Source organism: Cloeon dipterum, chromosome 4 (assembly GCF_949628265.1).
Source record: "Cloeon dipterum chromosome 4, ieCloDipt1.1, whole genome shotgun sequence".
Taxonomy (NCBI): domain Eukaryota; kingdom Metazoa; phylum Arthropoda; class Insecta; order Ephemeroptera; family Baetidae; genus Cloeon; species Cloeon dipterum.
This window is the reverse complement of record NC_088789.1, coordinates 19,143,096-19,170,416: the sequence shown is the minus strand read 5'-3', so window position 1 is coordinate 19,170,416 and position 27,321 is coordinate 19,143,096. Positions and strand designations below refer to the sequence as shown.

The following is a 27,321-nucleotide window of genomic DNA, read 5'->3' as shown; positions in this document are numbered from 1 at the left end:
TCATTGTATACCTTCCTTGAAGTGGCTTTTTTGCTGCGTGAAGATACAAAGATTATTACTACCACTTTTTGCTCGTTTCCACGCTTTAGCTCGGCATAAAAGGCAAAAGTAATTACATGCACGAGCTTATTCCGATGTAATGGCAAGAACGCAGCTGTTGCATCATGTGAAGGAAGAATTTGGTCGTTGAACTCAGTAAGCCTTGACCCAAGGGCAGCAATCATGGTTAAAATAATTTTAAAAGTAAGAGAGGTATTCCCAAAGCTCTTAAGAAGATTTAATGAAAAATCTGTAATTGAATTGCTGCGTCATGTACATACTCTTCTCTTTACATTGAGAACGAGAGCACATCATGAATTAGAGAAAAATAGCTTTTCCTCTATCATCCTATTCAGAGTTTTAAATTAATAGATACGAGTTTTTTGGATTTCATAGCTCTGCGGCAAATCTAGGCAAATTCATAAAGCTTGTGATGATACTAGCAATTTTTATCATATTCCGGAAAAATTTACTCTTCTTCCCACTTCCCGGAAAGGCCGTTTTAAAAATATATACCCATATTTACCATCAGTCATGCAACCCGTATAAAATTTTAAAAAAGCCAAAATATATTCAGGTTCTAAATTTCTGCACGCGATTTTTCCAGAACAATTTTCTATCGGAATTTTTGAAAAATCACGAACTTTTGCAAAAATATGAAAATTGCTCATCATTGAATTCGTCTCGCTGGGGGTAGATTAAAAATGTAACGTTTAATTCAACCACTTTTCAAGAAATTGTGGCAGTTTAAAATTTCTCTCCCCTTTTTTTGTCAATTTTGTGATGTTAAGAATAAATAGACAATTATAAATATATTATAAACTTTGCAAGATTCCTAACACGGCAAATGGGCTATGAAAAATCCATTTCTAATACTCATATTTAGCCATAATATATTCTCTATTTTCATAATTTTGTGATTATTATTTTGGTACATGTTGAGGAAGAAAAAAATCACGAATTTACTTAATTGCTTACAATTTTGGTATATTAGATGCCACTCACTTGATTCTTCACGGTCATCTAATGAAGTGTACAAACGTAACTGATGCAAATCAGCCATGCGAAGCAACTGCACGAGCCTAGAAAATAATTAGCATGTGGTGTAATTAAATAGAAAAAATCTTTCGTTCGTCATGAAATATGAGAGATGCTCACGATCCACAAGACACATGCGTAGGTATGGTCCTTCAACGAGCGTCAGATCGAATACCTTTTGACTTTGAGAAAAGTCGCGGCTGCCAGTGCGCAGTGGGTCTAATTGTAAGCGACGTGTTTTCAATCTCTTCTTGTATTATTTTTCTCGCTTCCTCGCCATTGACGCAGATAATAATACAAGGTAAAAAGACCGGTTTTGGGTCTGGTGGGCCTTCCTCGCGCTGATAAAACTTGCCTCCCCGACTTGTTGCATGAATTGCGCTACACGAAAAGTGTTTAGCTTCGCCCATCTTACTGGTGGAACTGGACGCCGCAGTTGCTATATATACAAGCCTCCGAGGGTTAGCAGCTCAATCACATCGTCTCCTAGCCAACAACTCCTACTCAACATGACGAAGCTCTGGGTAAGCTGAGAATTATTTCAACTTTTAATTAGAAAAGAAACGCCGACGCCGGCGTTAGCTTTGAAGTCGCTCCTTGGCAAATATTTTGCAGCCAGAGCATCACTTTCCGCTTCCATTACCTTGTTCGTGTATTTTTTTCCAATTTTGCACACCATGGATTAACACAAAGACCACTGCTTTTGAGAGCGTGAGCCACCCTTCAGTCACGCTCCCTTTTTATTTTAGCTTCACATTTTCTGACCGTAACTTTTAATTACATTCTTGATTACACCACAACGGGGTGTGGACGTGATGCGATGCATTGAATTCTTTCAAAGTCGTTATAGAGGAAATCTAATCGGAAACTAAAATGCGGTACGAATACAAAAATAAGGAAAGGTGGCAAAAATATGTGGACTATATTGTGATGGTTTTTGAATGATTTGTTTTGAAATTTCGACCTGGAGCTAGATGATCAGGCGCCACACAGTTGACTGACTAATTTATTCCAAGTAATTTTAAATGTCTAAAAATTTATCATTTCAAAGGACACGATAAATGGGAAATATTCACTCGTCGGTAAAAAAAATCCTCTTTAATTGAGTGTTGGGTGCGAAGGATTTTTTTAAATATACTCAAGGACAATTTGTTTTCTATTATCATCCTATAGAAAAGAATGGTTACTCTGGGATTTTTTTTTTTTTGTATAAAATAGCGAACTCAATTTAACAGAGCCTTGAAATACTCGCTACAACGCCTCGCTAGTGGTCTTAATACTAACTTGAAACAATACCCTTCACCAGCAGAGCCGACGGGGTGACAAATCGCTTTGTGTGTTGGGGTGCACAATTACTGGAAAAGTCGGTGGAATGACCAGAATTCGCTTTGCTGATTCTCGGGCGAGATAGAAAAATAGAGAACAAAGCGCATTATGATGGTCAGCCGCGCGGCGTTCGCTGAAAACCGAGAAGTTGCTCTGTGTGTGTGTGTGTGTGTGTGTGTGTGTTTATATATATATATGATTGATGATCACAAAAGAGCGGGTGTTTTTCATTTCCCATTTGCCGCATAGGTTTGCCTGCTGCTGGCAGCTGTCATGATGGTTGCCTACGTGCAGGCGGTCCAAGATGCCGCCGACGAGACCCTGGAGACGGCTGAGAATCGCGGATATGGAGGATATGGAGGCGGCCGCGGCGGATATGGACATGGAGGCTACGGTGGCGGCTACGGTCGTGGAGGACACGGTGGCTACGGAGGTGGTCGTGGAGGCTACGGTGGCTACGGAGGTGGCCACAGAGGCCATTTTGGCTAAAAAGGAAATTAAATTCTGACCTGTGTAAAATTCTGCCCAACTGAATAAATGAATGCGATGTGTAAATATAAAACTTCTTTGTTTGCGTCAATTTTGTATTTCTTTGCTGCACTTCTCTTCTGACGATAATAAAGAGCACCGAGTGGCACTTGAAAATATTTTTATAAAACTTTCGCGAGCTGTTTCCTTCTCCTTTGCAATAGATAAACGTCGGAGGGGTGGTTAATCTTGTCCAACGAGTTCAGTCAGCACATTAATTGCCCTGCGCCGCAGCGCGTCCTTTGAAATTATTTAGCCTTTCTGAGCGAGCACAGCAGAAAAAGCGGCAACTCAACCAAAGTTAGCACTCGCAGGCAGTGAGCGTAATTAATTTAGATATGCGCTTTTGCTTTTACATATCCGCAGGGGAGCTCTTTGCTGTGCTGTGCGACGAGAGCAAAGAGCGAGCAGCAAAATGCAGTCGGAAAAGGGATGTTCTAATAAAATGAAACCTTGCAAATTCCACTTGCAATTGATCAAGTATAAAAAAACGGATCAAATTTTACTCATCATTTTTTCATGCAATCTTGCACACCGAATTGGAGTGAAAATATATCGATGAAAAGAACCCTATTGAGTACACATATCGCTCCAAAAGGAATACTTCATCATATTGATAAAAGTGATAAAAAATAATAAAGATCATAGGCTATTATTTGGAATGGAGCCTTCTTTGCCACTAGACACACATTCATGTTAGTGCGACACACTTGCTACGGCTAAAAAATATAAATCACGCAAAAAATGGGAACAACATTTGTTGTAGTCACGCTCTTTTAGAACCTCTGATCAGCACATCCAGTGAGCTTTGAGATTACAGAGTCCCAATAACACCGCTGATCGGATAACATAGGCCCCGAGTGGCCGCAGAGAAGCTTGGGCCCAATGTGGCCATATCTTTTAACTTCCCTACACTTTTATTGAAACGCCAGAAATTTGTCCCTGTCCCAATAAAGTCGCTGGAAAGGTGCGCCCCCCATTCCGTTGGGCCATTTGAGCATTTCAAGTCACATAATGAACCACCTTTTGCCATCTCTGACATCAGGTAACCTGTAATAAATACTCGAAATGTTCAAATATATCTCCCACTGATTTGAAACTTTGAAGAATGCTTTAACAATGCGAGTCAATGGGCTGGTATCGCTTTTTAGGTGGAGTTTCCTATTATTGTTATTCGTCTCAAAAACTATAGTACAAGAGGCAAGGGCGGTAATTTTGTGGAATTTCTATAAAAAACGCATTTTTTTGAAATTTCCCGCTCTTTAGTAAAAATTTGTTTACAGCAGTCGAGACTATAGCTGTTGATGTAGTGCGAAATTGACTTAGATATTCAATTATTGAAATGCTAACCAAAATAAAAAATATTTGTTGTTTTCTTAATAGCACGCCTTATTTTAACTATGAAAGCTATTGAGCAATTCTGTGCTATCACTTAAAGATTTATTCAAGCTTTTACCTTCAATACATTTTAATTAATTTCCGATAAAATGAATTTGTAGATAATTATCAGAGCCTGCATTGCTGCTGATGGTGTACAAAGCGAATAGCTATTGTGTCAAATTGCCACTCATGCATTGCATTAGCGCAGGAGGCTACGCAAGTTTGAACAACGGGCCAATAGACAAGAGTATTGCTCATGCATAATAAGTTTCACTGGCGACAACAACTCGTGCTCTCATGATTGTCAATGTCAGTGCCATTAATGTTCATCCATTTATCAAGCAGCTGCACCTCTGGCGCGAGTGATTAATGGTCTCTTGTGGCACAAAGCAGAAGCTCCCTTGCTTTCACTCAACACTTTCCTTCATCCCTTCGACTTAATTATTTACTCAACGTTACCAATCTACTTTAGAACGTAAACAGAGCTGCTAAATCTACTATTCATCCTAAATGCGAGAGATGATAATTACTGTTAAACAATCTAACTAGCATTGTGCATACATAAAATACAGCAAAAATAAAACTCATGTTTTTGCAATAAGTTACAACTATATTTATATATATTGAGGTACAATTTTCATACAAAATGAATTTGTAATACAAAGTTTACAGTGAATATTACAGTCCTTGCAAGAATATCAATCAAATCTGAGTCGCTGAGCTTTGTATTTAATGAACCTTTGCAGGTTGGCTTTGACAGTGGAAACAACAGGATTGTAGCCTTGCGCCTGTCGTCTTTGAGAGTGAATCTGCGCAAGCATAAAACAAAATTATACTCTCAAAATTATTAATAATAAGGAATCAGTTCCTACCTTGTGCTTAAGTGCAGGGACCATGTCTCGCAGACGGGCCACAAGTTTCATTTCAACGCAGGCTGCGTCCGAGCAGTCCTCTGAGAGAGCGTCCATGAGGGCGTCCAAAGCCTCAGCGATGACAACAATTTCAGTCTCTTTGGTGATCTGCTCCAGGAGGAACTTCCCCGCAGTCTACAAGGAAATTTCCATTATAATTAATTTGTTAAACAGAAGTGTTATTAAGCTTACCAAAATGAGAGGTGCGGTTTTCTCAGAGTAGTTTAGGCTAACAATGGCTGAGATGCTCGAAAGGACTCTGTAAATGTTTATCCTGACGCTGGCATCCTGGCAACCCTCTGCTAGTTTGCACAGCTTCTCCAGATCGCCAGTGCTCATTTCCTGAATAAGGCTTGAGCCGCCTTTTTCCTCAGCCAGACGCGAGGACAGCGCTCGCAGCGAGGATGTAGCCGCCTCCATCAACTCAGCGTCACTGTCCCACTCTGAAATCAAAGTTGCACATTTTGGAAATTATTTCATTAACATTGAACTTAACATGATGTATATGAGATTTTAATTTTATATTTGGAAGTCAAAAACCTTTGGAAAACTGACAATAAGAAGGAACGAAAAATTAGGACATTCGGCTTTTTAATCTGAGCATATCCCATCAAAATTGTTTAAATCAGGTCCCTCATGCTCAAGAACTTAGTGATCAAATCGATAATTTTAAAACCCAAAATTTTATGCTCTTCTTAGTCACAAAAATACTATTATCAGCAATTAAGGCAAATTACTTTAGAGAATCCAGCAATTAAATGTCACAAAAACCCAGAGGTAATATTTATCAAAATAACCTAGACTTCTTTTAACTTTCCAATTTAGGCAATTTAGAAATTTTTCTACATATTTTTGGTATTCTAGGTATTGACTTAAAACAATTTTCCTCCTCATTTGGAAACTATTTGGACATTATGACGTAAATATTGCGAAATTGTTACATACTTTAACAAAAAATAACATAATAAAGGCACAAAGTGGCATTATTTAACTATCTGGTCTGTGCTATAGAAATTGTTCAGTTCCAGTCTTGGAATTTAGATTGAAAACTCAAGCGATTAGGAAAAAAACAGCTTCATAAAGTTTTTCAAACTTTAAAACATACCTGTAACAATTTTCACAGCCAACGACCTCCATGTCTCCTGCAGCTGCTGGGCTCCTCCAAGTTCTTCAAGAGGCAAGCCTCTTATCAGGTTGTGCAAACACAACAGAGCTCTGTTCTGCAACTTCTTAAGCCTGTTGGGAATGTCCTCCTCTTCTATGAACGCAGCAAGACGGGACAGGAGCTCTTCGGGCACGGGTTGCGCTTTCTCCATGGTGAGAGCAAGGATGCCATTTTGAAGAATGCTGTTGACCACTTCCGAGGACAGTGTTGGTGGCAAGGTGAGGGATTGGATGTTTGAGCACAGACCCTCCTCAAACTCAGACTCGCTGAAGGCATCCTCGCTGCTCTCGGACGTGTTCATTTCCTCGTCATCATCTGATTAGAACATTTATTAACAGAAATCTTTGAAATATAATGATATTCCTACCATTATTGGTGCAGATGTTGGCGAGTGTTTCGAGGGCGCAAACTTGGGCGTCAATGAGAAGTCCCATGTCAAGGATTTCCTTGACAAAAGGGTCATTTTCTTTTGATTCATCAAAATCCTCATCAATATCCATTTCTTCTTTATCTGTGGTAGGACATTTCTTCATGTTTTTCTCGTCAAATGCCTCTAACTGACTTATCATGTTTATTTTCAAGCATTTGGCAAGTGTTCCGACCACAGTAATAAGAGTAGCAGGCAAAACCCTGCTCATCGTGCAGTTGTGCACATTGACTATAACGCCTGAAATTAGTTAAGCGAAATCAGTACAGGTGAGAGATAATCTAAATGTTGAACTCACTAGCAAACAAAGTTTGTAATTGTATTTTTTCCGCAGCAGTTGATTCAAGAGCCAAGACATCAAGCATGTATTTTTGCCGACTTGTCAGCTGTTGAATAGCCTCTGTGTTGTCCTCAGTGATGGTTTGAAGACACTGTACTGTAAATTAAAATGGTTTTAAAAACGCTGGCTCTAAAATATTGATTTAAATTAATTACCGGCTGGTAATGCCAAATAATCGTCTATACATTCGGCACAACTGATTAGAACGTTCATCGTTCTTGGCTTTGAAGCAAATTGCAAAGCACGTTCGCTGTTCTCACTACAAAATAAATTAATATCACGTTAGTGAATCAAACAAAACGCAATTAGCAAAAATTTACCTAAGGGTCCAGAGCAGTTTAATACAGGAAACTAGTCTTTCCTTTATAATTTTGTCATCCAGCAACGTTTTGCCGGAAAATAACACACCGTACTATAAAAATTACCACAAATTAACTTCTTACATCAGGTTTCAATAGCGATTTTACTTACAGCGGCATACATCACAGTTTCAAGCGGCGTCATGATATCATCATCAATCATGTCGTTGGCCACTTTAGAACCTCCGCTCATAGCGAGCATTCTGAAAATTTACAACCCTTAACATATATATTGGCACTAACAACTGAAGATAGTTTTGAATGAAATTGATATTTCAATATTCAGAAAGTGTAACTAAAATGTAGGGGTTGCTAAAATGGCGCGTTGAACGCAAGCTAACGTGGTTGCACGTGTTGTGTTCCTTTGTAACTGTTTACCTCAAAGCATTTGCCGCAGCAACTTGAACTGTGTTGGAGCTGTCATTGAGAAGGGGCGCAATGGACCTCAAGCTTTGCTTATCCAGGGTTACGTTCTCTAAACAGGATATTCCAAGTAGAGAACGGATTTTATCGTCTTCGCTTCCCTTGGCGAGCTGTAAAGTTTAGCGACAATTATTATTAGTTAACTCATTCACGTCGAAAGTAAACCGAGATGATGTAATTCTTTACTAAAATTTGCGAATAAACCAGTTTGATCCTTAAAAGATCAATATTACCCCCGAATTGAATACATATTGCTATTAGCACCTAAATTAAGGGTCGTATGTAAATACATATTTATAAATTTCGTGCGAATAGAACAAAAAGCATGAAAATAACCCTGCAGCCCTTAAATTCGCCCTTATTCTGTTTTAAAAGATTTGATGATGGTCGGCAAACGTATAATATGGGGGACTCTCGCTTTCCGCCCACTCACACTTCTCGCTCTCTGATGCAATGTATGTAATGCCCTATCCTAGCGAAAATGTTTAACATTTATACGTATTTTTGAATAATTATGAAAGTTTTTAACTTAAGGCGTGTCTGCCGTGACCTTCAGCCCCTATCCATACCCAATTAGATAACATATTATGTAGATATAAGTGCGAATGAGTATGATTATGCGACCCTTGTGAATTTGTTTGGGCAATGAAGTCATATTTTTATGATTTGAAGGCGTGCAAATTAAATCTAACATGATTTTAGGGTACCCGCATGATAAATTCTATTAATCTTAACTACATACAAAGATATTTCACTGACAATTGCGTGCATGTTATGAAAACGAAATAATATTACGAACTTCTTTGAGCAACGTGGGAAGCGTCGTTTGTGCAGAAGGCTTCAATGGCAAGGAAATTTCTCCGGCCGCCGCTTCTTGCCTTTGCCCCGCGGTTGGTCTCCTGATCACCTCGTCGGTCTTCTTCTTTGCTGGTCCTCTATGATTTTTGTATTTGCCCATTTTGTAAACGATTTCAGCAACTAAAGTTCAGACAAAACGCACGACTCCAAACGGCGAAGAGACACGTGCGAACCGCGAACGTCCAGCTGAAAGCGCAGGCGATGGCGATGGAATGAATTGAGAAAGGGTAGGGGGAGTGGCAACACCTTACGACGTTGGGGGATAGATGGCATACGCTGCGCTTCTGGCACCCGCGAAACGAGCATTACTGACCTGCCTTAACTTTGACCCTATTACGCTTTCGCAGGTTTTGACTGCGTGAGCTAATGGCTTTATCATGTAGTCAAAAATTAAATCTGGAGAAAAGAGTAAGCCAGGAATTTCGTTAAGTGACACAAAAAAATCTTAATTTTCTTGCTGCAGAATGAAATTTATCATTAAAAAATTAAATTGTCCCATTTTATTGCTCCTTGCGGAAATTATATTTAATTGGGCAGTGAATGGCTCATTTACTTAATATCGTGATATTCTGTACTTAATATTTAGTTTTGAATAGGAACATCAGAATATTATAACCTTCTCTAAGAGATAGAGGTCTCTGCAGCCAGCAATGCCACGTCAGGCGCCTAATTTTTACAAACCATCGGTTGAAAATGAAAAAAGAGCTAATCATAATACAACTTTTTTTAATTTCTAGCCGCACGCTATATAGACGCTGCGTAAAAATGCTCAGTCAGTGGGAAAAATTAGGCTATGCAGGTTAAGCAAGGCGCAGCCTCAAAATTGCGCGGCTAAGACCTCTTCATGTATGGAGAATCTAAATATCCCCTAATATATTAGATTGAGTTTCAATTACATCCCCATTTGGCAACCTTTTTTATGCTAAATGTACTGCGATAAATCCACAATAACCAAATTAGGTTTCTAAATAAAGCTTTCGTCATTGTTTATTTTTCTATGCCTCTTTGCTAACATAAAACTATAAGCCTGTTGATGAATGGCAATTTTAACTTAATTTAGGTACAAATTTTGTAATTGCAGATTATGATCAAGAGATTCAGCATTGAATCGAAAATAGACTTTGAGCAGCATAAATAATTTCCACGATTTTTTACCAAATTATTCTAATATTGCGCTGAAATATCTGAAAATTCGCTCCAGTAGGCAAGGTTTTGATCGATTTCAACTTATGACTGCTTATAGTGGACAGAAATGGTAACAACCGTAACAACGCAGTTTTACTACATGGAGTTTAACAAATAATCGTTTCATATGACTTAACCTATTGCACAATGACCACAAGTTAATTATCTGGTAACCTAACAGTAGCAGTCAGCAGCTTACTTTATGACTTAGTCGCTAAATCAAGTACGTGTCTAGCCTGGGCTCAGCAAAGCTGGACTAGAAACACATCCATCACAGAATTTTTAGAAAACACTAATTTGGGTGCGGGGAACCAAGCGCAGATCATCATCGAGGGTAAGCAACACCTGAAATGAGAACAAATGTGAAACACAGAATAAAAAACAAGCATTAGATCTGCTACCATGAAGGAGAAGAACATGCTGGCGGCTGAGAGGAAGTGCCAGATGTCGTGGTAGTCGTAGAAGTCGAGCAGATCGCAAGGGTGGTTGTATGTCCTCGAAAGGGCGGGGGTCTCTTGCCACGAGATGTTCTTGTGGAAGAAGTAGAACAGCGATAGCCCCCACAACACGAAAGAGGCCAGGATGTGGAAGAGAGATGGCCAGCTGATTCGTTCGCGGTGCACCAGCTTCATGACTATGTAGAACCAGACGTAGATGTTGAGGTTGGCCATGAAAATAGCCAGTAGGTAGCTGGCGAAATTCTTCGGCCTGAACATTAGCCCAACCACGCTGAGAGCAACGTTGACGAGAATGCCTGAAAGAAAAATTATAATTTAAAAGGTCAGCGAAATTAGAAAAGTTTTGATAGAAAAATTGAGATGTAAATCATGGTATGGAAAATTAATAATCACTTAAAAAATTAACAAGTCAAACAAAAAGGGATTTAAAATGTGTCTGGATACATTTGGACTTTCTACTCTTGAAAATTCAATCAAATTCTTTGTCTTTAAAAAAATTTAGTGTCCAATGTTTTGATTTACACATCGCCGTGGGTTGAAGATAAAATTTCAGTAAAATAATACCTAGTTTTTGGCAAGATCTGGAATTTTTCAGAAAAAAACAACCCTGAAAAAACCTAACCAAAGAGACCTGAACTTAATTGCTTCAATTTTCAAAGCTGTGTTAGTTAAATCTGAAGTAATATTTTATAGTGGTAGCCAGATGGGAGTTGAAATTGGTTTCTGCCTGTTAGATCAAAGATTTAGTTGAAATTTAGGAGACTCTAGACTCTTTTATGCTTTAAAAATTGAAGGTCGCGAGTGTATTTTTCTTATCCAATCGGCATAATTAATCCATTCAGAGTAAACCATATCACAATTATGTCAAAAACCTTTTTTTTGCCAAAGTCCATTTATTGCTCATTTTACCCACTTCAAAGCGCCGTTCCCCAGTCATCGCTTCACACAAATCTGACCTTCAGTGATTTTTACTTTTAAGAGAAAAAAATGTTGAAATAACGTTTTTACACTGGGAAAATAGGATTAATTTCACAAAAAAACGACTGCTCTCAGCAACAGATAAAAACAATTCCTTTGTTTAGGCAGGCATAAAATTTAGAATTGCCCAAGAATGAAAGAAAAATAAAAAATAAGGCTATTTAGCAACCTAAGTTACAATAATGACACTCAAGACAACAACAACAATTATTCATCACTTCCTTAGTATTTGAGATGACAAAAAGAATATTGTGCCTCTTACCTATGATGAGCAGAGCCATTCTCTTGGGATACACAGGCAAGATTCTCGTTTTGAACGAGAGACCAGGCTGGGTGTACGCTTCCCAGACACGAGCTGGAACGCCCAAGTCCAGGTTCCAGCAACCCATGTAGTACACCTGCGCGCTGAGCAGCAGACAAAGGGTCATGTGCACCGCAGTGAACAGGCTCCAGAAAATGACTGTGCCGGTCAGCACGCCAATCATTCCGATCAGGATGACAAAAGCCAGCATTGCGAAGGTTGTGTAGGCGCTGGCATGGATGTCTGGGTGCCGGTTTTGGTAAATCCGCAGCATGCACATCATGGCGATTACGTACATGAAGCTCGTATCTAAAGAAGAGAATTAGTTTTCTATCGAATGAGCCACTCGAGGACATTGTAAAATTTCTTAGTTAGAATTTATCTCCCAATTAATTTAGGTATTACATCTGAAGCCCTATTGGATAGTAAAAATACAAATTTATTTGAAAACTTAAAACTTACAATGGTCAAATTTTGAGAATAATTTTGAAATAAATCAACGCTCCTGAATTTTACTTCACTAAGAAAAATAGCTTTTCACTGAGAGAGTAAATAGAATTTTACCAAATTGGAAATTTTGCTGATTGGGGCAAACGTGGTAACAGGCGCTGAGCACTCCCTCGGAAATCAGAGCGGCGCCCAAAGCATAGAAAAGCCCAAATTGCTGCGGCAAGCCAAGTACTGTGTCACGCGTTGGGTCCAAAGCAACTGCTTTCAGGTGGCGCCTTTCTCTTCGGTACACCAGCATCACGAACAGTAATCCCAGCAAACCATATCCCACGTTGGAAAACACGTGGTTGAAGTCGGACAAAACAGACACAGGATGGGAGCAGAGAAAGTTGTAAAAGCACAAATCCTGTTGAGAGGAAGGAATTTGAAGTAAATAATAATAAATTAAATTCAAGAGGAAAAAATAAATACCTGATTGCCTGTGTTATTGAGCACTCTTTGGTAAGTGATTACCAGCTGGATTACAGGCAAGCCATAGAAAGTAGCCACAGTTAAGATGTTCCACAGATACTTCTGAGCTGATCTCCGAAGTTCTGTGCTTCCAGATCTTGACATATCACTCACAAACACAGGCTCACCAGCACTGAAAATTTAATTTAATTTTAATCATAAAATTGATGCTCAGATACAGAAATTTATCAGGGTTGGAAAAAGGGTGGTCAATAGACAAAAATACTGTTAAGAAAATATCCAATCATTCCTTCAAAAAATGTTTTTTGATTACTAGAACAGGAAATTCTATTCTTAATAATATTGTAGATACCAAAAAATTATCTAGTAAAAACCCTAGAGGAAACGTCACCCTTCCATTTAAAATTAAGCATTTTATGTCCTACAAGAGATGCCTGAAAACTTGAAACAAAAGAGAAAATTGGAGAGAACATTTCAGAATATTTAAAACTGGTGTTTCAATTATTGATTTTGCATAGGGTTATACCTTTAATCAATTAAGAGCATTATCATTATCAGATGTTAGTGGTTTTTATTTTCATACTTTCCAGCTCAAGGTAGTCTCAAGATGTATGGCTAATAAACATTAAAATTAGCTTTTGAAAATTTAAAATTTCTTCAATAAAAATTCTTACTTTGTAATTTGACCATAAATTTGTCAATGGCCTAGGGATCGTAATGTTCATGTTCACAATTGGTACAAAAATAATCTCCATTTAGAAATAAATTGGTTAACCTTCGGTCTTTCGAACTGACCATTTTTTGTAAATTTGTCATCTAGATTTTCGCAAAATCGAAATAATATATAATTATATGTAAAAAAGGATATGGCTTGCAGTTTTTCCCCAGAAAGAAACAGCCCTGATTAGACTCAACAGTTTAAACTCTGGATTTATGCACTGCATTGCATAGTAAAGGTGAAATAATTATTATTAGTGACTTACTTCACTTTTCTTCTAAGTCTTTCCTCTCTGCTCCTTGGATCAGCAACAGTCTCATTCTCCTCTTCTAGACCTTCCAATAAACACTCGTTCTGCACACCAGTAGCAGCTGCATTTCGTTGCCTCCGCCGGCTATTAAGAGAAATCATTGAAAAAAATGGATTCAAATGATAAGATAGCATTACCTCATCTGGTGCAAAACGGCAACTATGAAGGAAATACAGTAAAATACAGCAAACACGCCGAAAGCTCCAAACGTTGCAACAAGGTACTCGTCGTACGAAATTTTCTTCCTCAGACTGAAGACCACATTTTTTTGTCTGGAGCTCGATTCAAAGGGAGTGTTGGTCAGACAAGCAGTGTCATCTCCATGCACCACCAGCACAATGAAGAAACCATCAGGGAATTTTTCTCGCTGGTTTAAAAATTTATTATTAACTTGACTTTAGGATTTATATTGTAATTTACTGAGAGTGTTATGCCTCCTTTCTTGGTCATGGTTTGCCAAGAGCCTTCAAACATTACAGTGCCCTCCAGATCGTACACAGGACACTACAATCATATTTTATTGTCAATTAAATTTGTTGGGGAGCTGACTTAAAGACTACTTGCATTTCGCTCTTGCAACGAGATTGTCATGCAAGTGTTGTCTGAGCTATCCGCCTCAAGAAGCACGGTGTTTACTTCTAAAGGAAACTCAAAACTGAAAAATCGTGGCTGGGACGGTGATACTGTTGTGTTCCTTTCATTATCTATTTTCAGTTCAAAATTTGACTCGACTTCCACCAAAACAGTGAAAGCGACGTTTAAGTGGCTCGATGTCGACACACTCACAATCAGATTTTCCTGCGTTTCAACTTCCGACTTAAACAAGCTAGCCGGGCACAACGTTCTGGAAACTGAGGTGTACGACCCCCTGAAATTTCAAATTAAAATTAATAAACTGCAAAAACTTGTCAATATCATTTTAACCTATCAGTGGCATAGGGAAGCTGCCAAGAAAGCACTCCTCTTTGCTGCCGAACAACAACAAGGACTGGAGAGTCATGAGATGCTTCGCTACTAGATACGCTAATTCTTGCTGGCGCTCGCGCATGAATCTGAAATAATAAATTTTACCGATTTTACCTGTGTTATAAATTGATCTTTTTTTGCACACGTGTCAGAACGGAACATAAAATACACGTATTAAAATATATTGTACTATAGGTAAATTGCGCATACCTGACTGACGTTGGAGTAGAGAAAAATTATTTCTGATGTGGAGTTTACTGACTGCAAGTAGCTGGTATTCAATTGGGCATCAATAACAATCGCAGAGAGCTCGGCAGTGGTAGCTGAGCTCTGGCTGACCGCGAAAAGCAAGGCAAAACACCACAAGATCAACATCGCCTTAGTCTCGACCTACCGGCCCCGAAGTCACTCGAAAACTACTGACTGCTGCCTTTAAAAAGGTGTTTCCCAATTCCATTCAATAATGCGTTGCCTTTTGAACAAGAGGAGTGGTCGTGTTTGTCAGAGGCAGCTGACTTGAGCTGACTTTATCCTTGTGCTGTTTGGTAATTTTGATTGGCTGAAATATCACGTCTCTATGACAACGTGTGCTTTCCTCCAATCAAATGCCGACGTGAAGTTCGAAGAAAGAGGGAAAAGGAATACCGCGAATCCTCTCTTGAAAAAGCCTCTTTCTGAATATCGAAATCATCCCTTCACTCAACTATATTATTATTTCCACTTATCAATTCAATTGTCCTAAACTGCTTTTTTGGTATTGATTTAAAAAAAGTAGTTCAATTGAGTGAAAACGGTTATTTTTTACACTATTTTGGCATCTTTTATTCATGCTCTGAATTTAGCATGAATTTTAGGATTTTAACTCCATTTTTAAGATTTTAATTTCCCTGCTGAACACTGAACGAAATAAATCTACTCATCCGAACAGTTAAAAATAATTAATCCCAAGATAGATCAACACAATGTGTAGGAATTCACTTTAAAACTCACAATCAGGCGAGAAGTTCAAATTTATTTATTTAATTCGACAAATACAGAAGAATGCCATTGTTTGAGGGAATGATGGCAAAAATGGCAAACCAATAAAACTCATCGTGATAATGATAATGTATATTTCATTACTTTACATTTTTGTCTTTTTACTCTCAATACAAAATACAAAAAAAAAATACTAAAAATATAATGCTCCAATTAAATTGGTGATTTGAAAAATTGTAATGTCATATTTATTCCTTTTAAATAAAGTGAATACATGCATCCACGAAATTTCAACATTTTTGTTCGATCGACTGCGCATAATTGTAATTTTATTGATAATTATGTTGGAAGAAGTGCTAAATCATATTTTTAGAAATAGGAGAAATAGCGGAAAGGACATGAAATTAAAGTAAATAAGCAAAGAGGAAAAATAGTGTATTTAGTTCGCAAATTTGAATCATTATTATTTGAAAAATAGTAAAAAAATAGGCTTCCATTATAAGTATACGCATTATATTTGCGCATTATAAAACACCAACAACAAAATCGATCTTGCGACCGACGTGATCTGAAATCTGGCGTATAAAATTATAATAGAATAATAGATAGATAAAGATGTGCTAGACAAGTAGACATATATAATATATTAATAATGTAGAGCAATCTATGCAAGCGAATCAGTGGATTTAAACGGTTCAAATCTAAATGCAATCAGATATCAAAATTAATGCTTTCAACGCATGCACGCTAAAGATGGCGCCAATTTCCCTGAACACCGGAATGTTGGTACAATTTTCAGGGAGGTGGGGCATTTTGTTTATGTTTTGCGCGTCTTGCGGTGCGCCTCAGCGTCAGGTTGCGTTAGAGCGCTAGCCACGCGTCCCAGGTGATCTTCAGAATCTTGCGCGCGTTTTTTGGCCCTCCAAGGGCCCCTTTGAAGTCATGTCTCGGCGTTCAGGCCGGTTAGAAGCGACGAAGGTGAGTGATGGCTTCTAGTTCCCCGCCCAGTTCACGGTCACTCCGCTTTTTGCCTCCAGGACGGGCCAAAGGTCGTTGTCCAGCAGGTTCTGCAGGTGGACCCGCCTGAACCGGAGCCTCCAGCTGACCAGGAGCAACCTCAGGAGGGCCCAGAAGCCGCTAAAAAGCCAGGTGAGGCCACCGCCCCCGTCGACGCCTCCCTCCACGCCCCCAGCCCGCCAAACTGTCCACCCGGCCTCCGCGGTTGCGGGGGTCTGTTTTCAGGGTTGGATCGGTCACTGGAAGGGTCACTGAAAAGGTCAAAATATGAAAAAGGGGTTACTGGCCGGCTTTTCGTCTCCAAATTTCCCAACGAAAACCCTCCTTTTCTGGGCTTTCTCAAATACTTCGCTAGAGGTGCCCTTCAATAAACAGAAAATTATTAAAAACACTACTCAATATTATTAGTATGTATCTTAATATTTAAGAATGCGGTAATAACACCTGAACAAATCATTTTATAAAACATCACAAATTTAATGAACTTGTTTTTTGTAATAGCATGAGAGTGTAGTCCAGATTAAATTGGACGTGAAAATCACGCGGCCAAATATGGCGGGAGAAAATTTAGTATCAAAAATGCTTACCAGCACACGCACTTGCCAAGGAAAGCACTTAATTATCTGAAAACACGAAATGACGCGGAAGTATTAACTTTCTTGATCTTCTTAATTTTATATATTTTGATGGATTTGCCTATGTATTGTTTATTTATATTTTTTGTAAACAAGGTTAAAGTTTTGTGTATCTAGAACCAAACGAGAAATCAAGCTATTTTAACAAGAGAATTCACAAAGTAAATAAGTAAATAATATTCCCCTTGTCCCTTGTATACCTTTCTGACGACTCTGCTGCCCTTTTCAAAATTGGCTAAAATTCATTCATCGTGAATTCTCGTGTTTGTGTAAAGAGTATTTGGACACTCATTGAATTTATTTGTGAAAGATTATAATTATTTCTGCCATCTGTCTGAATGATTGTGAAAGATTTGTGACTTTGAATTTGTGAAATATGTGGTTCTGGTCTACGTAAAATACAACTTGGAATATTTCTCAATCATTCTAACAGATGGCAGAAATAATATCTTTCACAAATAAATTCATCGAGTATCCAAATACTCATTACATTAGAAAAAGCTAAATTGCTTTATTTGAAAAAAGCTTATTGTTATAAAGGCTTGCATATTTAAAGCCTGTAAATTTAATTTTGGTGAGGGAAGGTTAACCTACGTGAAAGGCAAAAGTGTCGTGATTGAAAAGATTTCGTAATCCTCTTTTAGATTTTGCTCAAAATGAGACATGAGTACAGCCGGATCGCTGATTCAGAATTTTCTGCAGCTTATACTGTGGTATTGAATTTTGTTTAGGAGGTCAAGTACTACTGATGAGGCCATGGGGGCCTGAACAGCCGCTGCACAGTAGTGCGAGAGCGTGCTATTTATCCATCCTGAATTAATTTTCGCGCAGAGTATAGTGATGCGTTAATTTTTAATTTAACTAACAATAAATATTAAAAAATTTTAAAATTTTCGTTCGTGTATGTTTATGACAATCAACGTCATTTGAAAACAATTAATTTGTCAAAATATCTCAAGAATAGAAAGAAAAATTTCCGTATAAAATTATATATCTTGTTAATATTTCAGAGCTCAAAACCCGCTTGCGACCCAACCGCTCGTCATGGCGTCAGCGATTTTCACCACCACCTTTGTCAAAAAATAAAATCAAGAGAGAGAGTGATAACGTAATATATATCAAATCAGAAACGATGGAAGAACAAGAGGATCAGCATGGAGAAAATAATGAAGCTAGAGAGGAAGAGGAGAGTGACGAAGTGCAAAATTTGCAGGAACTTCAAGAAGGACAAGATCAAGAAGGACCAGCAGAAGAAGAAGAGGAAGAAGAAGAAGAGACCGAGGAACCGGCCGAAGAAGAAGTAGTGGAACAAACAGAAGTAGCTCCCATGGAAGTGGTTCATCTGGAGGAGCAACACGTTTTGATTGTGCCAGATTCATTGGAGGAGGCAGAGGAGGAGGTAGAGGAGCCTATGGAGGCTGAGGAAGCAGACGATGGCATTGAGCAGACTCAGATCATGGAAAGCATCCCAGAGGAAGCTTCAGAAGCTGATAGAATATGCACTGTTGTCCAACAGGACCAGCTCATACAGCAGTTTGGCCTCAACCTTGCCAACATGAGCCCTAATCCCAACTCCAGGGAAACGGTAATTCAACCTGCATTAATTGCTGTGTTGAAAAAATATATCAGTCACATATTTATATTTTGCTAATAAGGTGTTGGATAATTTATTTGATTTTGATTTATAGTTTCCTTTCAAGGTACTTATTTTCATGTTATTATCAAGTTTGCCCTTTTCTGAAAAAAATGTTTTCCTTAAAGCAATCATTTGATGAACTTTTAAACATTTAAATAATTGAACTCTATTGGCATTGAACAGAACATTTGGGATATTTCGACATTTACAAAGAAATCAAGGAAACAATGCTGTTTGTGCTTTTCGTGCTCGGAACTGAGAAAACAAGAAAACCGGATTCCAATGTTTTTAATTCATTTATTTTTCATTGTGAAAAAGAAAATTAATTCTGATTCTCATCTACTATATTAATTTTTCTAGATTTTGGCTGTATCTCAGAGGATGATTGAACTTGTTCGCCTTCTGATAGCGGCTCAAAGCATTAATGCGAGCATAGACTCTCTTGCTGCCCTTTTTCGCACCGATTATTGGCCAACAATTTTAAGCGCCATCAAATATGTTAGTGGCTACGAAGATGGATTGGCGAAGAATCCGCAATACATTTTTGATATAGGCCAGGTAAGAGATAAATTTTTCCACCGCCGAGGTCATAATTAATATACATTTCTCTTTAAAAGGCATTGAGATTTTGCGCATTTATATTAAAACGGGAAGCCCAGGAAAATGGAAATGATGACTACGAAGGACAAGCACAGCAGTTTTTGGATACAATCGAAGTTAACATGTCTACCATCACCACAGACCAGCCTGTCACCGTTGTTGCAGAGCAGGCTATAGAAACGGAGACTGTCACCACAGAAATTGTCACCGATGAGCCAAACCAGGAGTACAGGGTGATTTTGAGCAACACAACTGGCGAAGAATCGCAGCCAGTCACCCTCAGCTTGCAGGTAAATTTTATTCATTGCTGTTTGCCGCACGTTCTCCAAAATGTGATTTATTTTTCTAGGTTGCCAACGAAGATTTAGCAATGCCAGGCACAGTGCAAGTAGTTAAAATCATTTCAACACCTTCGGGCAAGAAAGGCATCATCATCCCCACACGCATTCTCAGTAAAAAGGTGTGAGACCTGCCAAAAGTACAAACATACTGACTCACCCCAGAGTGTGCTTTTAATTTTTTATTTATCTGTGGCGCTGTTGTTTCGACAGCAAAGTGTAGCAATAAACTATCAGTTTGGGATAATTGTGGAGGTGTGACTCGACAGGTAAGTTCTTTCTGTGTCCTGTCAATGCAAATTACACTACTGCGACGAGTAATTATAAAATCTTTGTGTACTTTGTAAGCGCATTATTCTAATTGGTTTTTTTAATCTACGGTTTGTTGGTTTCTCCATACTTGTAGCTGGAAGAAATTGTTTTCAACTTCTGTAAAACCATTTTTAAGTTGAAGGCAATTTTTTAATATAACATGAGAGCAGTACAGATGAATTTATTGTGTATTATTTAAACCACATACCTTTTCATGAAAGTAGAAACTCAAAATATGTAAGTGACCAACTTAGGCCTCGTAATTAGTAGAATAAAAACACACTACTATCTTATAACATTTTATCAAAGTATTTACTATATTTTTATACATAATAAGCATGTGAATAACCAAATCATTTTCTCAACATGGAAAAATGTTATTAAATGATATTGGAATTCAAATTTTATTCGCGAATTGAAAGATAAAGACTAGAGACCAGTTGCATAATTTTTAAGGTGTTAAATTACTCTTCAATAAACTGCGCGAAAATTTTTGAGAAAAGCATTCTGTCTGAGATTTTAAACTGTTTAAAAAAATTAAAACCATTTTTACTCGTTTTCCAAGATCAGTTGGCATCCCTGCGCAATTTTTCATCTCGTTCTAGTGACTACTCTACTGCGATGTTAATCTGACTTGATAATAAGTTTCCTGTTGGCTGGAGAACAAAGAAGGACTGTTGTACTGACCTGGGCATGGGCTGATGTTATGGTTTCGGCGCCGATGTGCGGCCTCCTGCGATGTTGACCTTTTTCCGAAAACACGTCCCCAATGGTAGAATGATAAAGACGCACCTATTTTGTGTTGACAATTTGGCAATTTCATTGCAGGACAGCCCCAAGTCCCTGTCAAGCAGACGGTGGAGGACCTCCTCAAACAGGAGCCTCCTCCCGAAGCGAATTCCGGGCACTCCAAATTGTGCCGAACGCTGGCAGACGTGGTCGCTGATGCAGGTGCTGTCAGTCTACTGCTGCAGTTCCTGCGAACCAAAGGTTCCGCCCCTTTTTTGCTCTTTTGGACGGAGGCGGCCAGAATGGAGGGCCGGCCACCACCGTGGCCCTCTCCTGCACTCACGGACGACGTCTCTGAAGCAGCTGTCGCAATATTTGAAAGGTTTTTCGCACCGGACGCAACTGAGCGAGTCGCTGCCCCGCGAGGTCTGGTTGAGGCTGTTGAGGCGGTGATCAGGAGGAAAGAAGCTCCACCTAAAGATATTTTTCACCCCCTCCAAGAATACGTGTTTCAAGTCATTAACAAAGAGTAATACCTTTTGTTTCCTAATAAACAGAAGATGTCATTCTAATTTTTCTTGCTTCCAGCCACTTTGATGAGTTTCTGAAATCGGATTTCTTCCACCAACACAAGGTGGAGGTGCTGACCAGTAGTCAAGTGCGTTTGGTCGACTTGCTGCTCAACGAATCTGCTCTCTTTTATTTTACTGAGGTTTGTGGAGCTCCAACTGCTATTGCCAATCGGTTAACTTTAAGAAAGTTTTCCCTCCCAATTTAAATTAAGCATTTTTTGCTCTACACGGCCAGTCAAATAACTAAAAATAATAGAATATTAAAAAGATTTAATCTCATATTTTTTTTCTTTGCTTTGGTTTTTATTCTTTAATCAATCAATGTTGAGGAAAGTCGTTCACGTAGATTATTAGTTATATTGTTTTAGTTCCGTTTGAGCTTATTATTTAAGTCAATATTTTCATTCCGAGGGTTTACATCTCCTTTTTTTGTTAAAGTAGCCATAATTAGAAAAGAAATTTTTAATTACTTTATAAATGCATACATCACTTACTTTTCAATTGCCTAATAGATGAGTCATTTTCATGTGCAGAAGTGAAACTGAATTTACAACTCCAAACGATTTGTTCCCCTCTGAGCTTTTGACCCTGCACTTGTTGTGCTATTTGTCATGGATTAAAAAAATCCTTAAAATACCTCATCTGAAGAATTCTGGACACTTTTTAAAACCCAACAGACAACTGTGTGAACCCTGTTGAAAACTGTTTTAGTTTATGGAACAAGAAGGTCATCAGGCTTTGGTAGAGTTCTGGTTGGCAGCCACTAACTTTCGGAAACACTTGTCCGACGAACCAGCTGAAGCGCAGGCTGATGCTATCGTGCTGTACGACAAATATTTTTCGCTCCAGGCGACCACACCACTTGGTTTCGGAGACTCGCTCAGACTTCAGGTTTGTGAATCTTTAAAAAAATCCAACAGAACCAAACAACTTTGTTTAAGGTCGAGGAGAACATTTGTGGAGAGTTCGGACCATCAGCTGACAGTTTTGAAAAAGCAGCAGCAATTGCATTGCATGCGATGGAGCGCATGTTTCTCCCCGACTTCCTGCAATCACAGTTGTACCTGAGGTACCTTGCTGATTTGCTGCAGGCCAGCAACAGCACCCTGAACTCAACAAGCAATTCCACAGAAAATAATGCACCGACTTGCACCAATTCCATAGACGATTCCGACCCTGACAGCATTTGGAAAAGAAGCAGACAGAAGTGAGTGGAAATCTGCATCTTTTTCGCAATTTTAAATACTTCCTCTATAGTTGACCCAGGGCTTTCCACAGTAAACAACAAAGCAAATTTTTTTGATAGACTCAACCTCCTTTTTTATTCCAGACTAGCAATAATAAACTATTTATGATATAGTGAATAGTTCCTGAAGGTTGCATGCCTAATTTTTACGCTCACATTTATTTCTTATGGGAAGGGATATTTTTAGAGACTGGCGCATTTTATGTAACCCTGACAGGGCAACATACAGAAGAGTTTATTCAATTTTTTTAAGCCAGAAAAAGTACAGAATTGCATACAAAGATCAATTTTCTGTTTTTTCTTCATTAGGAAAACAAATAAATAATAATGATTTATTATTCATATCGCAACACTTGGATTGAAGGAATGAAACAGGATTTATAATTCAATAGCAAATTTATTGACTGTCTGGCATGACACTACGAACAGTGAGTGGTTATTGCCTGCAGTGATCAAATAAATGAGTAAATCAGCGATGCGGTCACATTATCGCTTCCATTATGTGCAAATGCACCAATATGAGCATACTGTTTCAGCAGCGGCCTATCGCTGGGACGCATTGACGAGCTGGGCCGTTTCGAGGCCGACTTTGAGCCGGAGCCTGAGGCACGCCGCGAGTCCCGCCTCAGCAGGGTGATGCGCCGTCTTGTGCGGCCTCACGACAAGGAGGAGCTGGCATGGCGTGTCGCCGAGATGATCGTCCGAGATGTGACCAGCGTCACCCTTGGGCCGAGCAGTCAGGCGCCCAGCAGGCCGCGGCGGTGTCCTAGCACAGCAGACTCATGATGGAGTTGGCATACGCCATCGGCTTCACGTTCGGGTGGGGCTGTGTAACATTGCCAATTGTTAGTTTGTTATATTATATAAATGTCAGACCACTGCAATGAAAATCAACTTGTAGATGTAAGGACGTTAAAAGTGAGTTACCAAAGTGATGCTCGAGCTGTTCATATCGGCCCCAGGGAAATTTGCCGATAGGTGGCCAGTGAATGAATTTATATTATATTATATTTAAGTACAAAACATAGAACAAATAATAAAAATCTTTTTAAACTAAATTCGTCTCTTATTGGATGAACCAGGATGATCAATTTCATTTAAAAAAAATACTTATTAATACAGGTAGGTGTTTGAGCTTTTTGGATAAATTATACATATTAAAATATATCCGAATTGCATGAACTGCCGAGAAAAATTTAATTTCACGTCACTAGCTAAGAAAGTGAATGTGTCAATTCAGGAGTCAAACTTTGGTCGCAAAATGAGCTTACAGTTGTTACTTTTTATATAGAGGCAGGAAATAACATATTGCTGCTTTACTCAGTACCTTGCAGTTGAAATTAACTTGGTGAAAATGGCTTTGGTTTGAGGAAAACAGAAGATTAGATATCAGCAGGGAAGTTATCATACAAAAATGATAAGCATAAATCAATTTCTTTCTTTGCAGTTAAATAATTAAGAATTTGGTACTTACGACTGCTTCATAGGTAGTGAAATTCGGCTTCATGTCCTTTCCGTTGAGAATGATGAAGGCTCCTTTGTTACCCATGGTATCACTGTAAGAAAAATGATCAATCACTGTTCAAAGAACAGATTGAAAGTCTCTTCCTTACCAATAGTTTGGCGCTGAGAAAACAGTGATGCATTTGCCGTCATGCGCGACTTCATAGCCATCTGCTTTAACTTCGTGACTTCTTACAACATAATCCAACCCATTGTCTTTAAGAAATCTGCAATAAAAATAAAATGCATTTTCTAATCTTTCAACACAAGTCAAATCAAATCTTTAAGATGTTAAATAGGAAAATAAATCTCTAAATGGAACATGATTTTTAACCGTGATTCATCGGCTAGTAGTGAAATAGAAAAAAGGGCATTTTTGATAATTCTTTACTGTCAAATTAATCAGCTCTGCGTTGATTTTTCCTTCTGAAATTTTTCAGGCTAGAAACAGAATTTTCACTCTTTGACACAGTACAAAGAGTTACAATGATGGAATTTCGAGCTTGAGAATCATTGTGAGGGAGAGTTAAATCACAGGGAGGGCAAGTGGCGGGGTTGATAAGATTTGGCACTTCCTCTTTTCGACTGTTGCTCAGCAATGAGAACTGCCAAACGTTTTCTAGATTCTGAAATATCTGCAGTTAATAGTTAATACTGTGGTTATCAATTTTGTTTTATATTGTAAGTACTGCTGCTGATGATGATGAGGCCTGCGGGACTGAAACAGCCGCTGTTCAGTACAAATGCGTGTTGTTTAATCTTCTTCTCAAAATTCACTGATAGCTTTCCATCCTTTTTAAATCCGTGCAGAGCCAAACCATTGAATTCTTTAAATTTCAGTTCATAAAAATAAGCAAAAGAGAATAATTCAAAATTGATGCAGCATTTTTTTGTCTCTCTTCGTATCTATTCATTTTATAATTAAATGCTGACCATAAAATCAGAGAAATTGCTCAAAGTATCAAGAGATTAATTTTCCTATAAAAAATTTCAAATATTAACTAGTATTTTCTCATGGGTAACATTGTAGTTTTAGCTTCATTTAAACATATATATATAAAATTTTGAGAAATTTTCTCTACTCGTCATAAAAAATAGCTCATCATAAAACAAATTTTCAACCAAGAAATTAAAAAAACAAGCAGTTTGAAAAGGTAAGTGTAAGAGAATATGCTGAAATTTCAAACCTGTGAGTGACGTCAGGTCCGAACTGGACGCCCACGCCTCTCTTGGAGGGAGCCCGTCCATCCTGCGGCTGAGGGTCTGACCAGAGTAGCTCGCACATAAGCCCGTCCTCAGGAGGCTGTTTGTTCCTCTCGATTACCCTCAACTCATCGAGTTTGACTCCGTCCCGTGAGAAGAGGCCGCCGTGCATGACAAGGACTCTCTTATTGAGACAGTGGCAGAGCGGAAGCCAATTGTACACCTCGGTGAATAGGTGGGCCATCTGCTCTGTATACTTCGACTTAACCTCGCCTTCAAAGCCATACATCTGATTCATTGTGACACTTTCGTGATTACCTGATAATAATAGAACCGTTTGAGTCAAAATGGAGGACAAATTAAAATAAAATCACCTCTAGACATGAAAAAGTGGTCGGGATAGAGCAGTTTGAAGCCGAACAACGTGAAAATGCACTCTACTGAGAATGAGCCTCTGTCTACGAAGTCTCCATTGAAGAGCTGAATTTTTTTAAATAATTAAATTGTACTCAAGAGTTAAGACTAAAAGTTACGTATGGGTTGTCTGGGGATGGCAGACCATTCAAGGTGAAAATGTTCATCAAGTCGTAAAACTGTCCATGTATGTCCCCGCAAATTGTGAATTTCTTGTCATCCGGAATGTGTACCTCGACCATTGATGGCTGTTTCATAAAAAGCTGTTCCACGTCTAGCAAGATCTAAAAAATACTCAGACAATATTTTAACTTTCAAGGTGTTATTCAATTCTTTACTTTGTAGGCATATTTCCTGTGAAGTTTTCCTTGGTTCTTGTAGCAATCCATCAACTTCTTCATAAAATCTAAGGTGACTTTCTCATCAACTAACTTTGGCCCAAAGTAATCGTCTTCGATGGCTGCAATAATTCAAATTATAACAAGAATAACAAATATAATAAGAAGAAACCTACCCATTCCTGCGAGGTCGATAGTGTCTGCCACGTTTTTCTTGTCCACGGCAATTGCCTTTTCGAATGCAAGTTTCCTCACAATCTTGGTACATTCCAGGAACTTCTTTTTGGCATCCGAGTCATTTGGTCTAGCCTTGGTGACAGTCTCAAAATCCCTCAGGGCCAACTTAAACTTGCCAAGGCTCATGTGGGCGGCAGCCCGTCGGTAGTAGCCTTTAACATACGACTTGTCCAGCAGGATGGCCTTAGAGGCGTCTGACAAGGCGTAGCCAAATGCCTCTTGCCTCAGGTTCGCAAAACTTCTGTTGGCGTAGTACACGGCCACATTTGGATTCAGTTCGATGGCTTTTGAGTACCATATCACGGCCTCGTCAAAATTTTGTTCTGGAAATTGAACCACATGAATTTTTGAACTTAATAAAAATGAAAATGATGACCGAAACAAAGGATTATATTATAAAAAATAAATTTCCATCAAGGCTTTCCTTTCACATGAGCTAAGCACAGCTAAGATAACAGCAAGTTTTATCAAAATCAAAAATATAAACAAAAGTTGAGTGAAGATAGTGGGTTCTTGGATTTAGTGCATTCATATGTATGGACTAAGAGCGTTTATAGGATAACAACCTTTGATTATTGAAGGTTAAAATTTAGCGTTTTACGTGGTTATTAAAATTAAAAGGTTGTGCGTCTTGAAAACGAAAATTTTGACAGTGGCTTGTGTCGAAAACAAAGATCACATGGTAACAATTGATCAACCACATTGACCGACGTTTAAGCACCTTTGAAATACTTGTTAGCCGTTTCCTTGCACACTTCCGCCTCCTTGGTCTGCTCTTCGGACACCTCCAGTTTAGAGTCGTCTTCTCCGCTCATTGTATTACTGACATTAGCCGATTATAGGTCGAAAATCCAATCAAATCTGTGATTTAAACGCCGTTTGCTGAAGCTACTTACATGAATGAATGAAGCGGCCGGCTTCTGCAATGCGAG

General features: G+C 38.6%; 5 protein-coding genes across 6 annotated transcripts; 2 read left to right on the top strand and 3 right to left on the bottom strand.

Moving 5' to 3' along the window:
* Positions 1–4,900: 4,900 nt before the first annotated feature.
* On the bottom strand, positions 4,901–8,894 carry LOC135943367 (HEAT repeat-containing protein 3). The gene is made up of 11 exons (XM_065489864.1): positions 8,736–8,894; positions 7,892–8,046; positions 7,626–7,716; positions 7,475–7,566; positions 7,310–7,413; positions 7,113–7,250; positions 6,755–7,054; positions 6,328–6,702; positions 5,415–5,665; positions 5,184–5,357; positions 4,901–5,120 (listed from the first exon to the last, which is right to left on the bottom strand). The coding sequence occupies exons 1-11, from the start codon at positions 8,892–8,894 to the stop codon at positions 5,010–5,012; spliced, it is 1,950 nt and encodes a 649-aa protein (XP_065345936.1). The 3' UTR covers positions 4,901–5,009.
* Positions 8,895–9,755: 861 nt separating this feature from the next.
* On the bottom strand, positions 9,756–15,258 carry LOC135944700 (SID1 transmembrane family member 1-like). The gene is made up of 11 exons (XM_065491829.1): positions 14,842–15,258; positions 14,590–14,717; positions 14,230–14,533; positions 14,086–14,169; positions 13,803–14,032; positions 13,621–13,749; positions 12,638–12,809; positions 12,281–12,572; positions 11,678–12,025; positions 10,381–10,733; positions 9,756–10,324 (listed from the first exon to the last, which is right to left on the bottom strand). The coding sequence occupies exons 1-11, from the start codon at positions 15,004–15,006 to the stop codon at positions 10,262–10,264; spliced, it is 2,268 nt and encodes a 755-aa protein (XP_065347901.1). The 5' UTR covers positions 15,007–15,258; the 3' UTR covers positions 9,756–10,261.
* A 1,059-nt stretch (positions 15,259–16,317) lies between these two features.
* LOC135944702 (nucleolin-like) lies at positions 16,318–20,327 on the top strand. Its single transcript, XM_065491831.1, has 6 exons — positions 16,318–16,587; positions 16,647–16,758; positions 18,272–18,846; positions 19,258–19,455; positions 19,515–19,787; positions 19,847–20,327. The coding sequence occupies exons 1-6, from the start codon at positions 16,552–16,554 to the stop codon at positions 19,961–19,963; spliced, it is 1,311 nt and encodes a 436-aa protein (XP_065347903.1). The 5' UTR covers positions 16,318–16,551; the 3' UTR covers positions 19,964–20,327.
* A 386-nt stretch (positions 20,328–20,713) lies between these two features.
* Positions 20,714–23,752, top strand: pkaap (A-kinase anchoring protein pkaap). Of its 2 annotated transcripts, none has more exons than XM_065491833.1 (6): positions 20,714–20,919; positions 20,976–21,405; positions 21,465–21,588; positions 22,160–22,339; positions 22,390–22,655; positions 23,234–23,752. In XM_065491833.1, the coding sequence occupies exons 1-6, from the start codon at positions 20,886–20,888 to the stop codon at positions 23,478–23,480; spliced, it is 1,281 nt and encodes a 426-aa protein (XP_065347905.1). In that variant the 5' UTR covers positions 20,714–20,885; the 3' UTR covers positions 23,481–23,752. The 2 variants fall into 2 exon arrangements, with proteins under 2 accessions (XP_065347905.1, XP_065347904.1); XM_065491832.1 differs by having other exon boundaries at positions 20,715–20,919; positions 23,231–23,752.
* On the bottom strand, positions 23,072–27,299 carry PpD3 (protein phosphatase D3). The gene is made up of 9 exons (XM_065491830.1): positions 27,111–27,299; positions 26,329–26,712; positions 26,153–26,274; positions 25,934–26,098; positions 25,775–25,880; positions 25,385–25,718; positions 24,308–24,424; positions 24,169–24,250; positions 23,072–23,520 (listed from the first exon to the last, which is right to left on the bottom strand). The coding sequence occupies exons 1-9, from the start codon at positions 27,202–27,204 to the stop codon at positions 23,461–23,463; spliced, it is 1,464 nt and encodes a 487-aa protein (XP_065347902.1). The 5' UTR covers positions 27,205–27,299; the 3' UTR covers positions 23,072–23,460.
* Positions 27,300–27,321: the final 22 nt, after the last annotated feature.

What these genes read in the sequence shown, in the direction of transcription:
- PpD3 (XM_065491830.1), bottom strand. Translation starts at nt 27,204, where the DNA reads ATGAGCGGAGAAGACGACTCTAAACTGGAGGTGTCCGAAGAGCAGACC. An exon ending in ACAGGAAATATGCCTACAAA is followed by an intron (nt 26,099 to 26,152) that starts GTAAAGAATTGA and finishes AGTATTTTTTAG; the next exon opens with ATCTTGCTAGACGTGGAACA. An exon ending in TTCTCAGCGCCAAACTATTG is followed by an intron (nt 24,251 to 24,307) that starts GTAAGGAAGAGA and finishes TTTTTCTTACAG; the next exon opens with TGATACCATGGGTAACAAAG.
- LOC135944700 (XM_065491829.1), bottom strand. Translation starts at nt 15,006, where the DNA reads ATGTTGATCTTGTGGTGTTTTGCCTTGCTTTTCGCGGTCAGCCAGAGC. An exon ending in TCTCGTTGCAAGAGCGAAAT is followed by an intron (nt 14,170 to 14,229) that starts GCAAGTAGTCTT and finishes ATATGATTGTAG; the next exon opens with TGTCCTGTGTACGATCTGGA. An exon ending in AATGGCTCTGCTCATCATAG is followed by an intron (nt 10,734 to 11,677) that starts GTAAGAGGCACA and finishes TTTTTCTTTCAG; the next exon opens with GCATTCTCGTCAACGTTGCT.
- pkaap (XM_065491832.1), top strand. Translation starts at nt 20,886, where the DNA reads ATGTTGACCTTTTTCCGAAAACACGTCCCCAATG. An exon ending in CTCTCTTTTATTTTACTGAG is followed by an intron (nt 21,589 to 22,159) that starts GTTTGTGGAGCT and finishes AAACTGTTTTAG; the next exon opens with TTTATGGAACAAGAAGGTCA. An exon ending in GAGACTCGCTCAGACTTCAG is followed by an intron (nt 22,340 to 22,389) that starts GTTTGTGAATCT and finishes ACTTTGTTTAAG; the next exon opens with GTCGAGGAGAACATTTGTGG.
- LOC135944702 (XM_065491831.1), top strand. Translation starts at nt 16,552, where the DNA reads ATGTCTCGGCGTTCAGGCCGGTTAGAAGCGACGAAG. An exon ending in ATCCCAACTCCAGGGAAACG is followed by an intron (nt 18,847 to 19,257) that starts GTAATTCAACCT and finishes TAATTTTTCTAG; the next exon opens with ATTTTGGCTGTATCTCAGAG. An exon ending in ACATTTTTGATATAGGCCAG is followed by an intron (nt 19,456 to 19,514) that starts GTAAGAGATAAA and finishes TCTCTTTAAAAG; the next exon opens with GCATTGAGATTTTGCGCATT.
- LOC135943367 (XM_065489864.1), bottom strand. Translation starts at nt 8,894, where the DNA reads ATGGGCAAATACAAAAATCATAGAGGACCAGCAAAGAAGAAGACCGAC. An exon ending in GCTGCGGCAAATGCTTTGAG is followed by an intron (nt 7,717 to 7,891) that starts GTAAACAGTTAC and finishes GTAAATTTTCAG; the next exon opens with AATGCTCGCTATGAGCGGAG. An exon ending in CAACATCTGCACCAATAATG is followed by an intron (nt 6,703 to 6,754) that starts GTAGGAATATCA and finishes TGTTCTAATCAG; the next exon opens with ATGATGACGAGGAAATGAAC.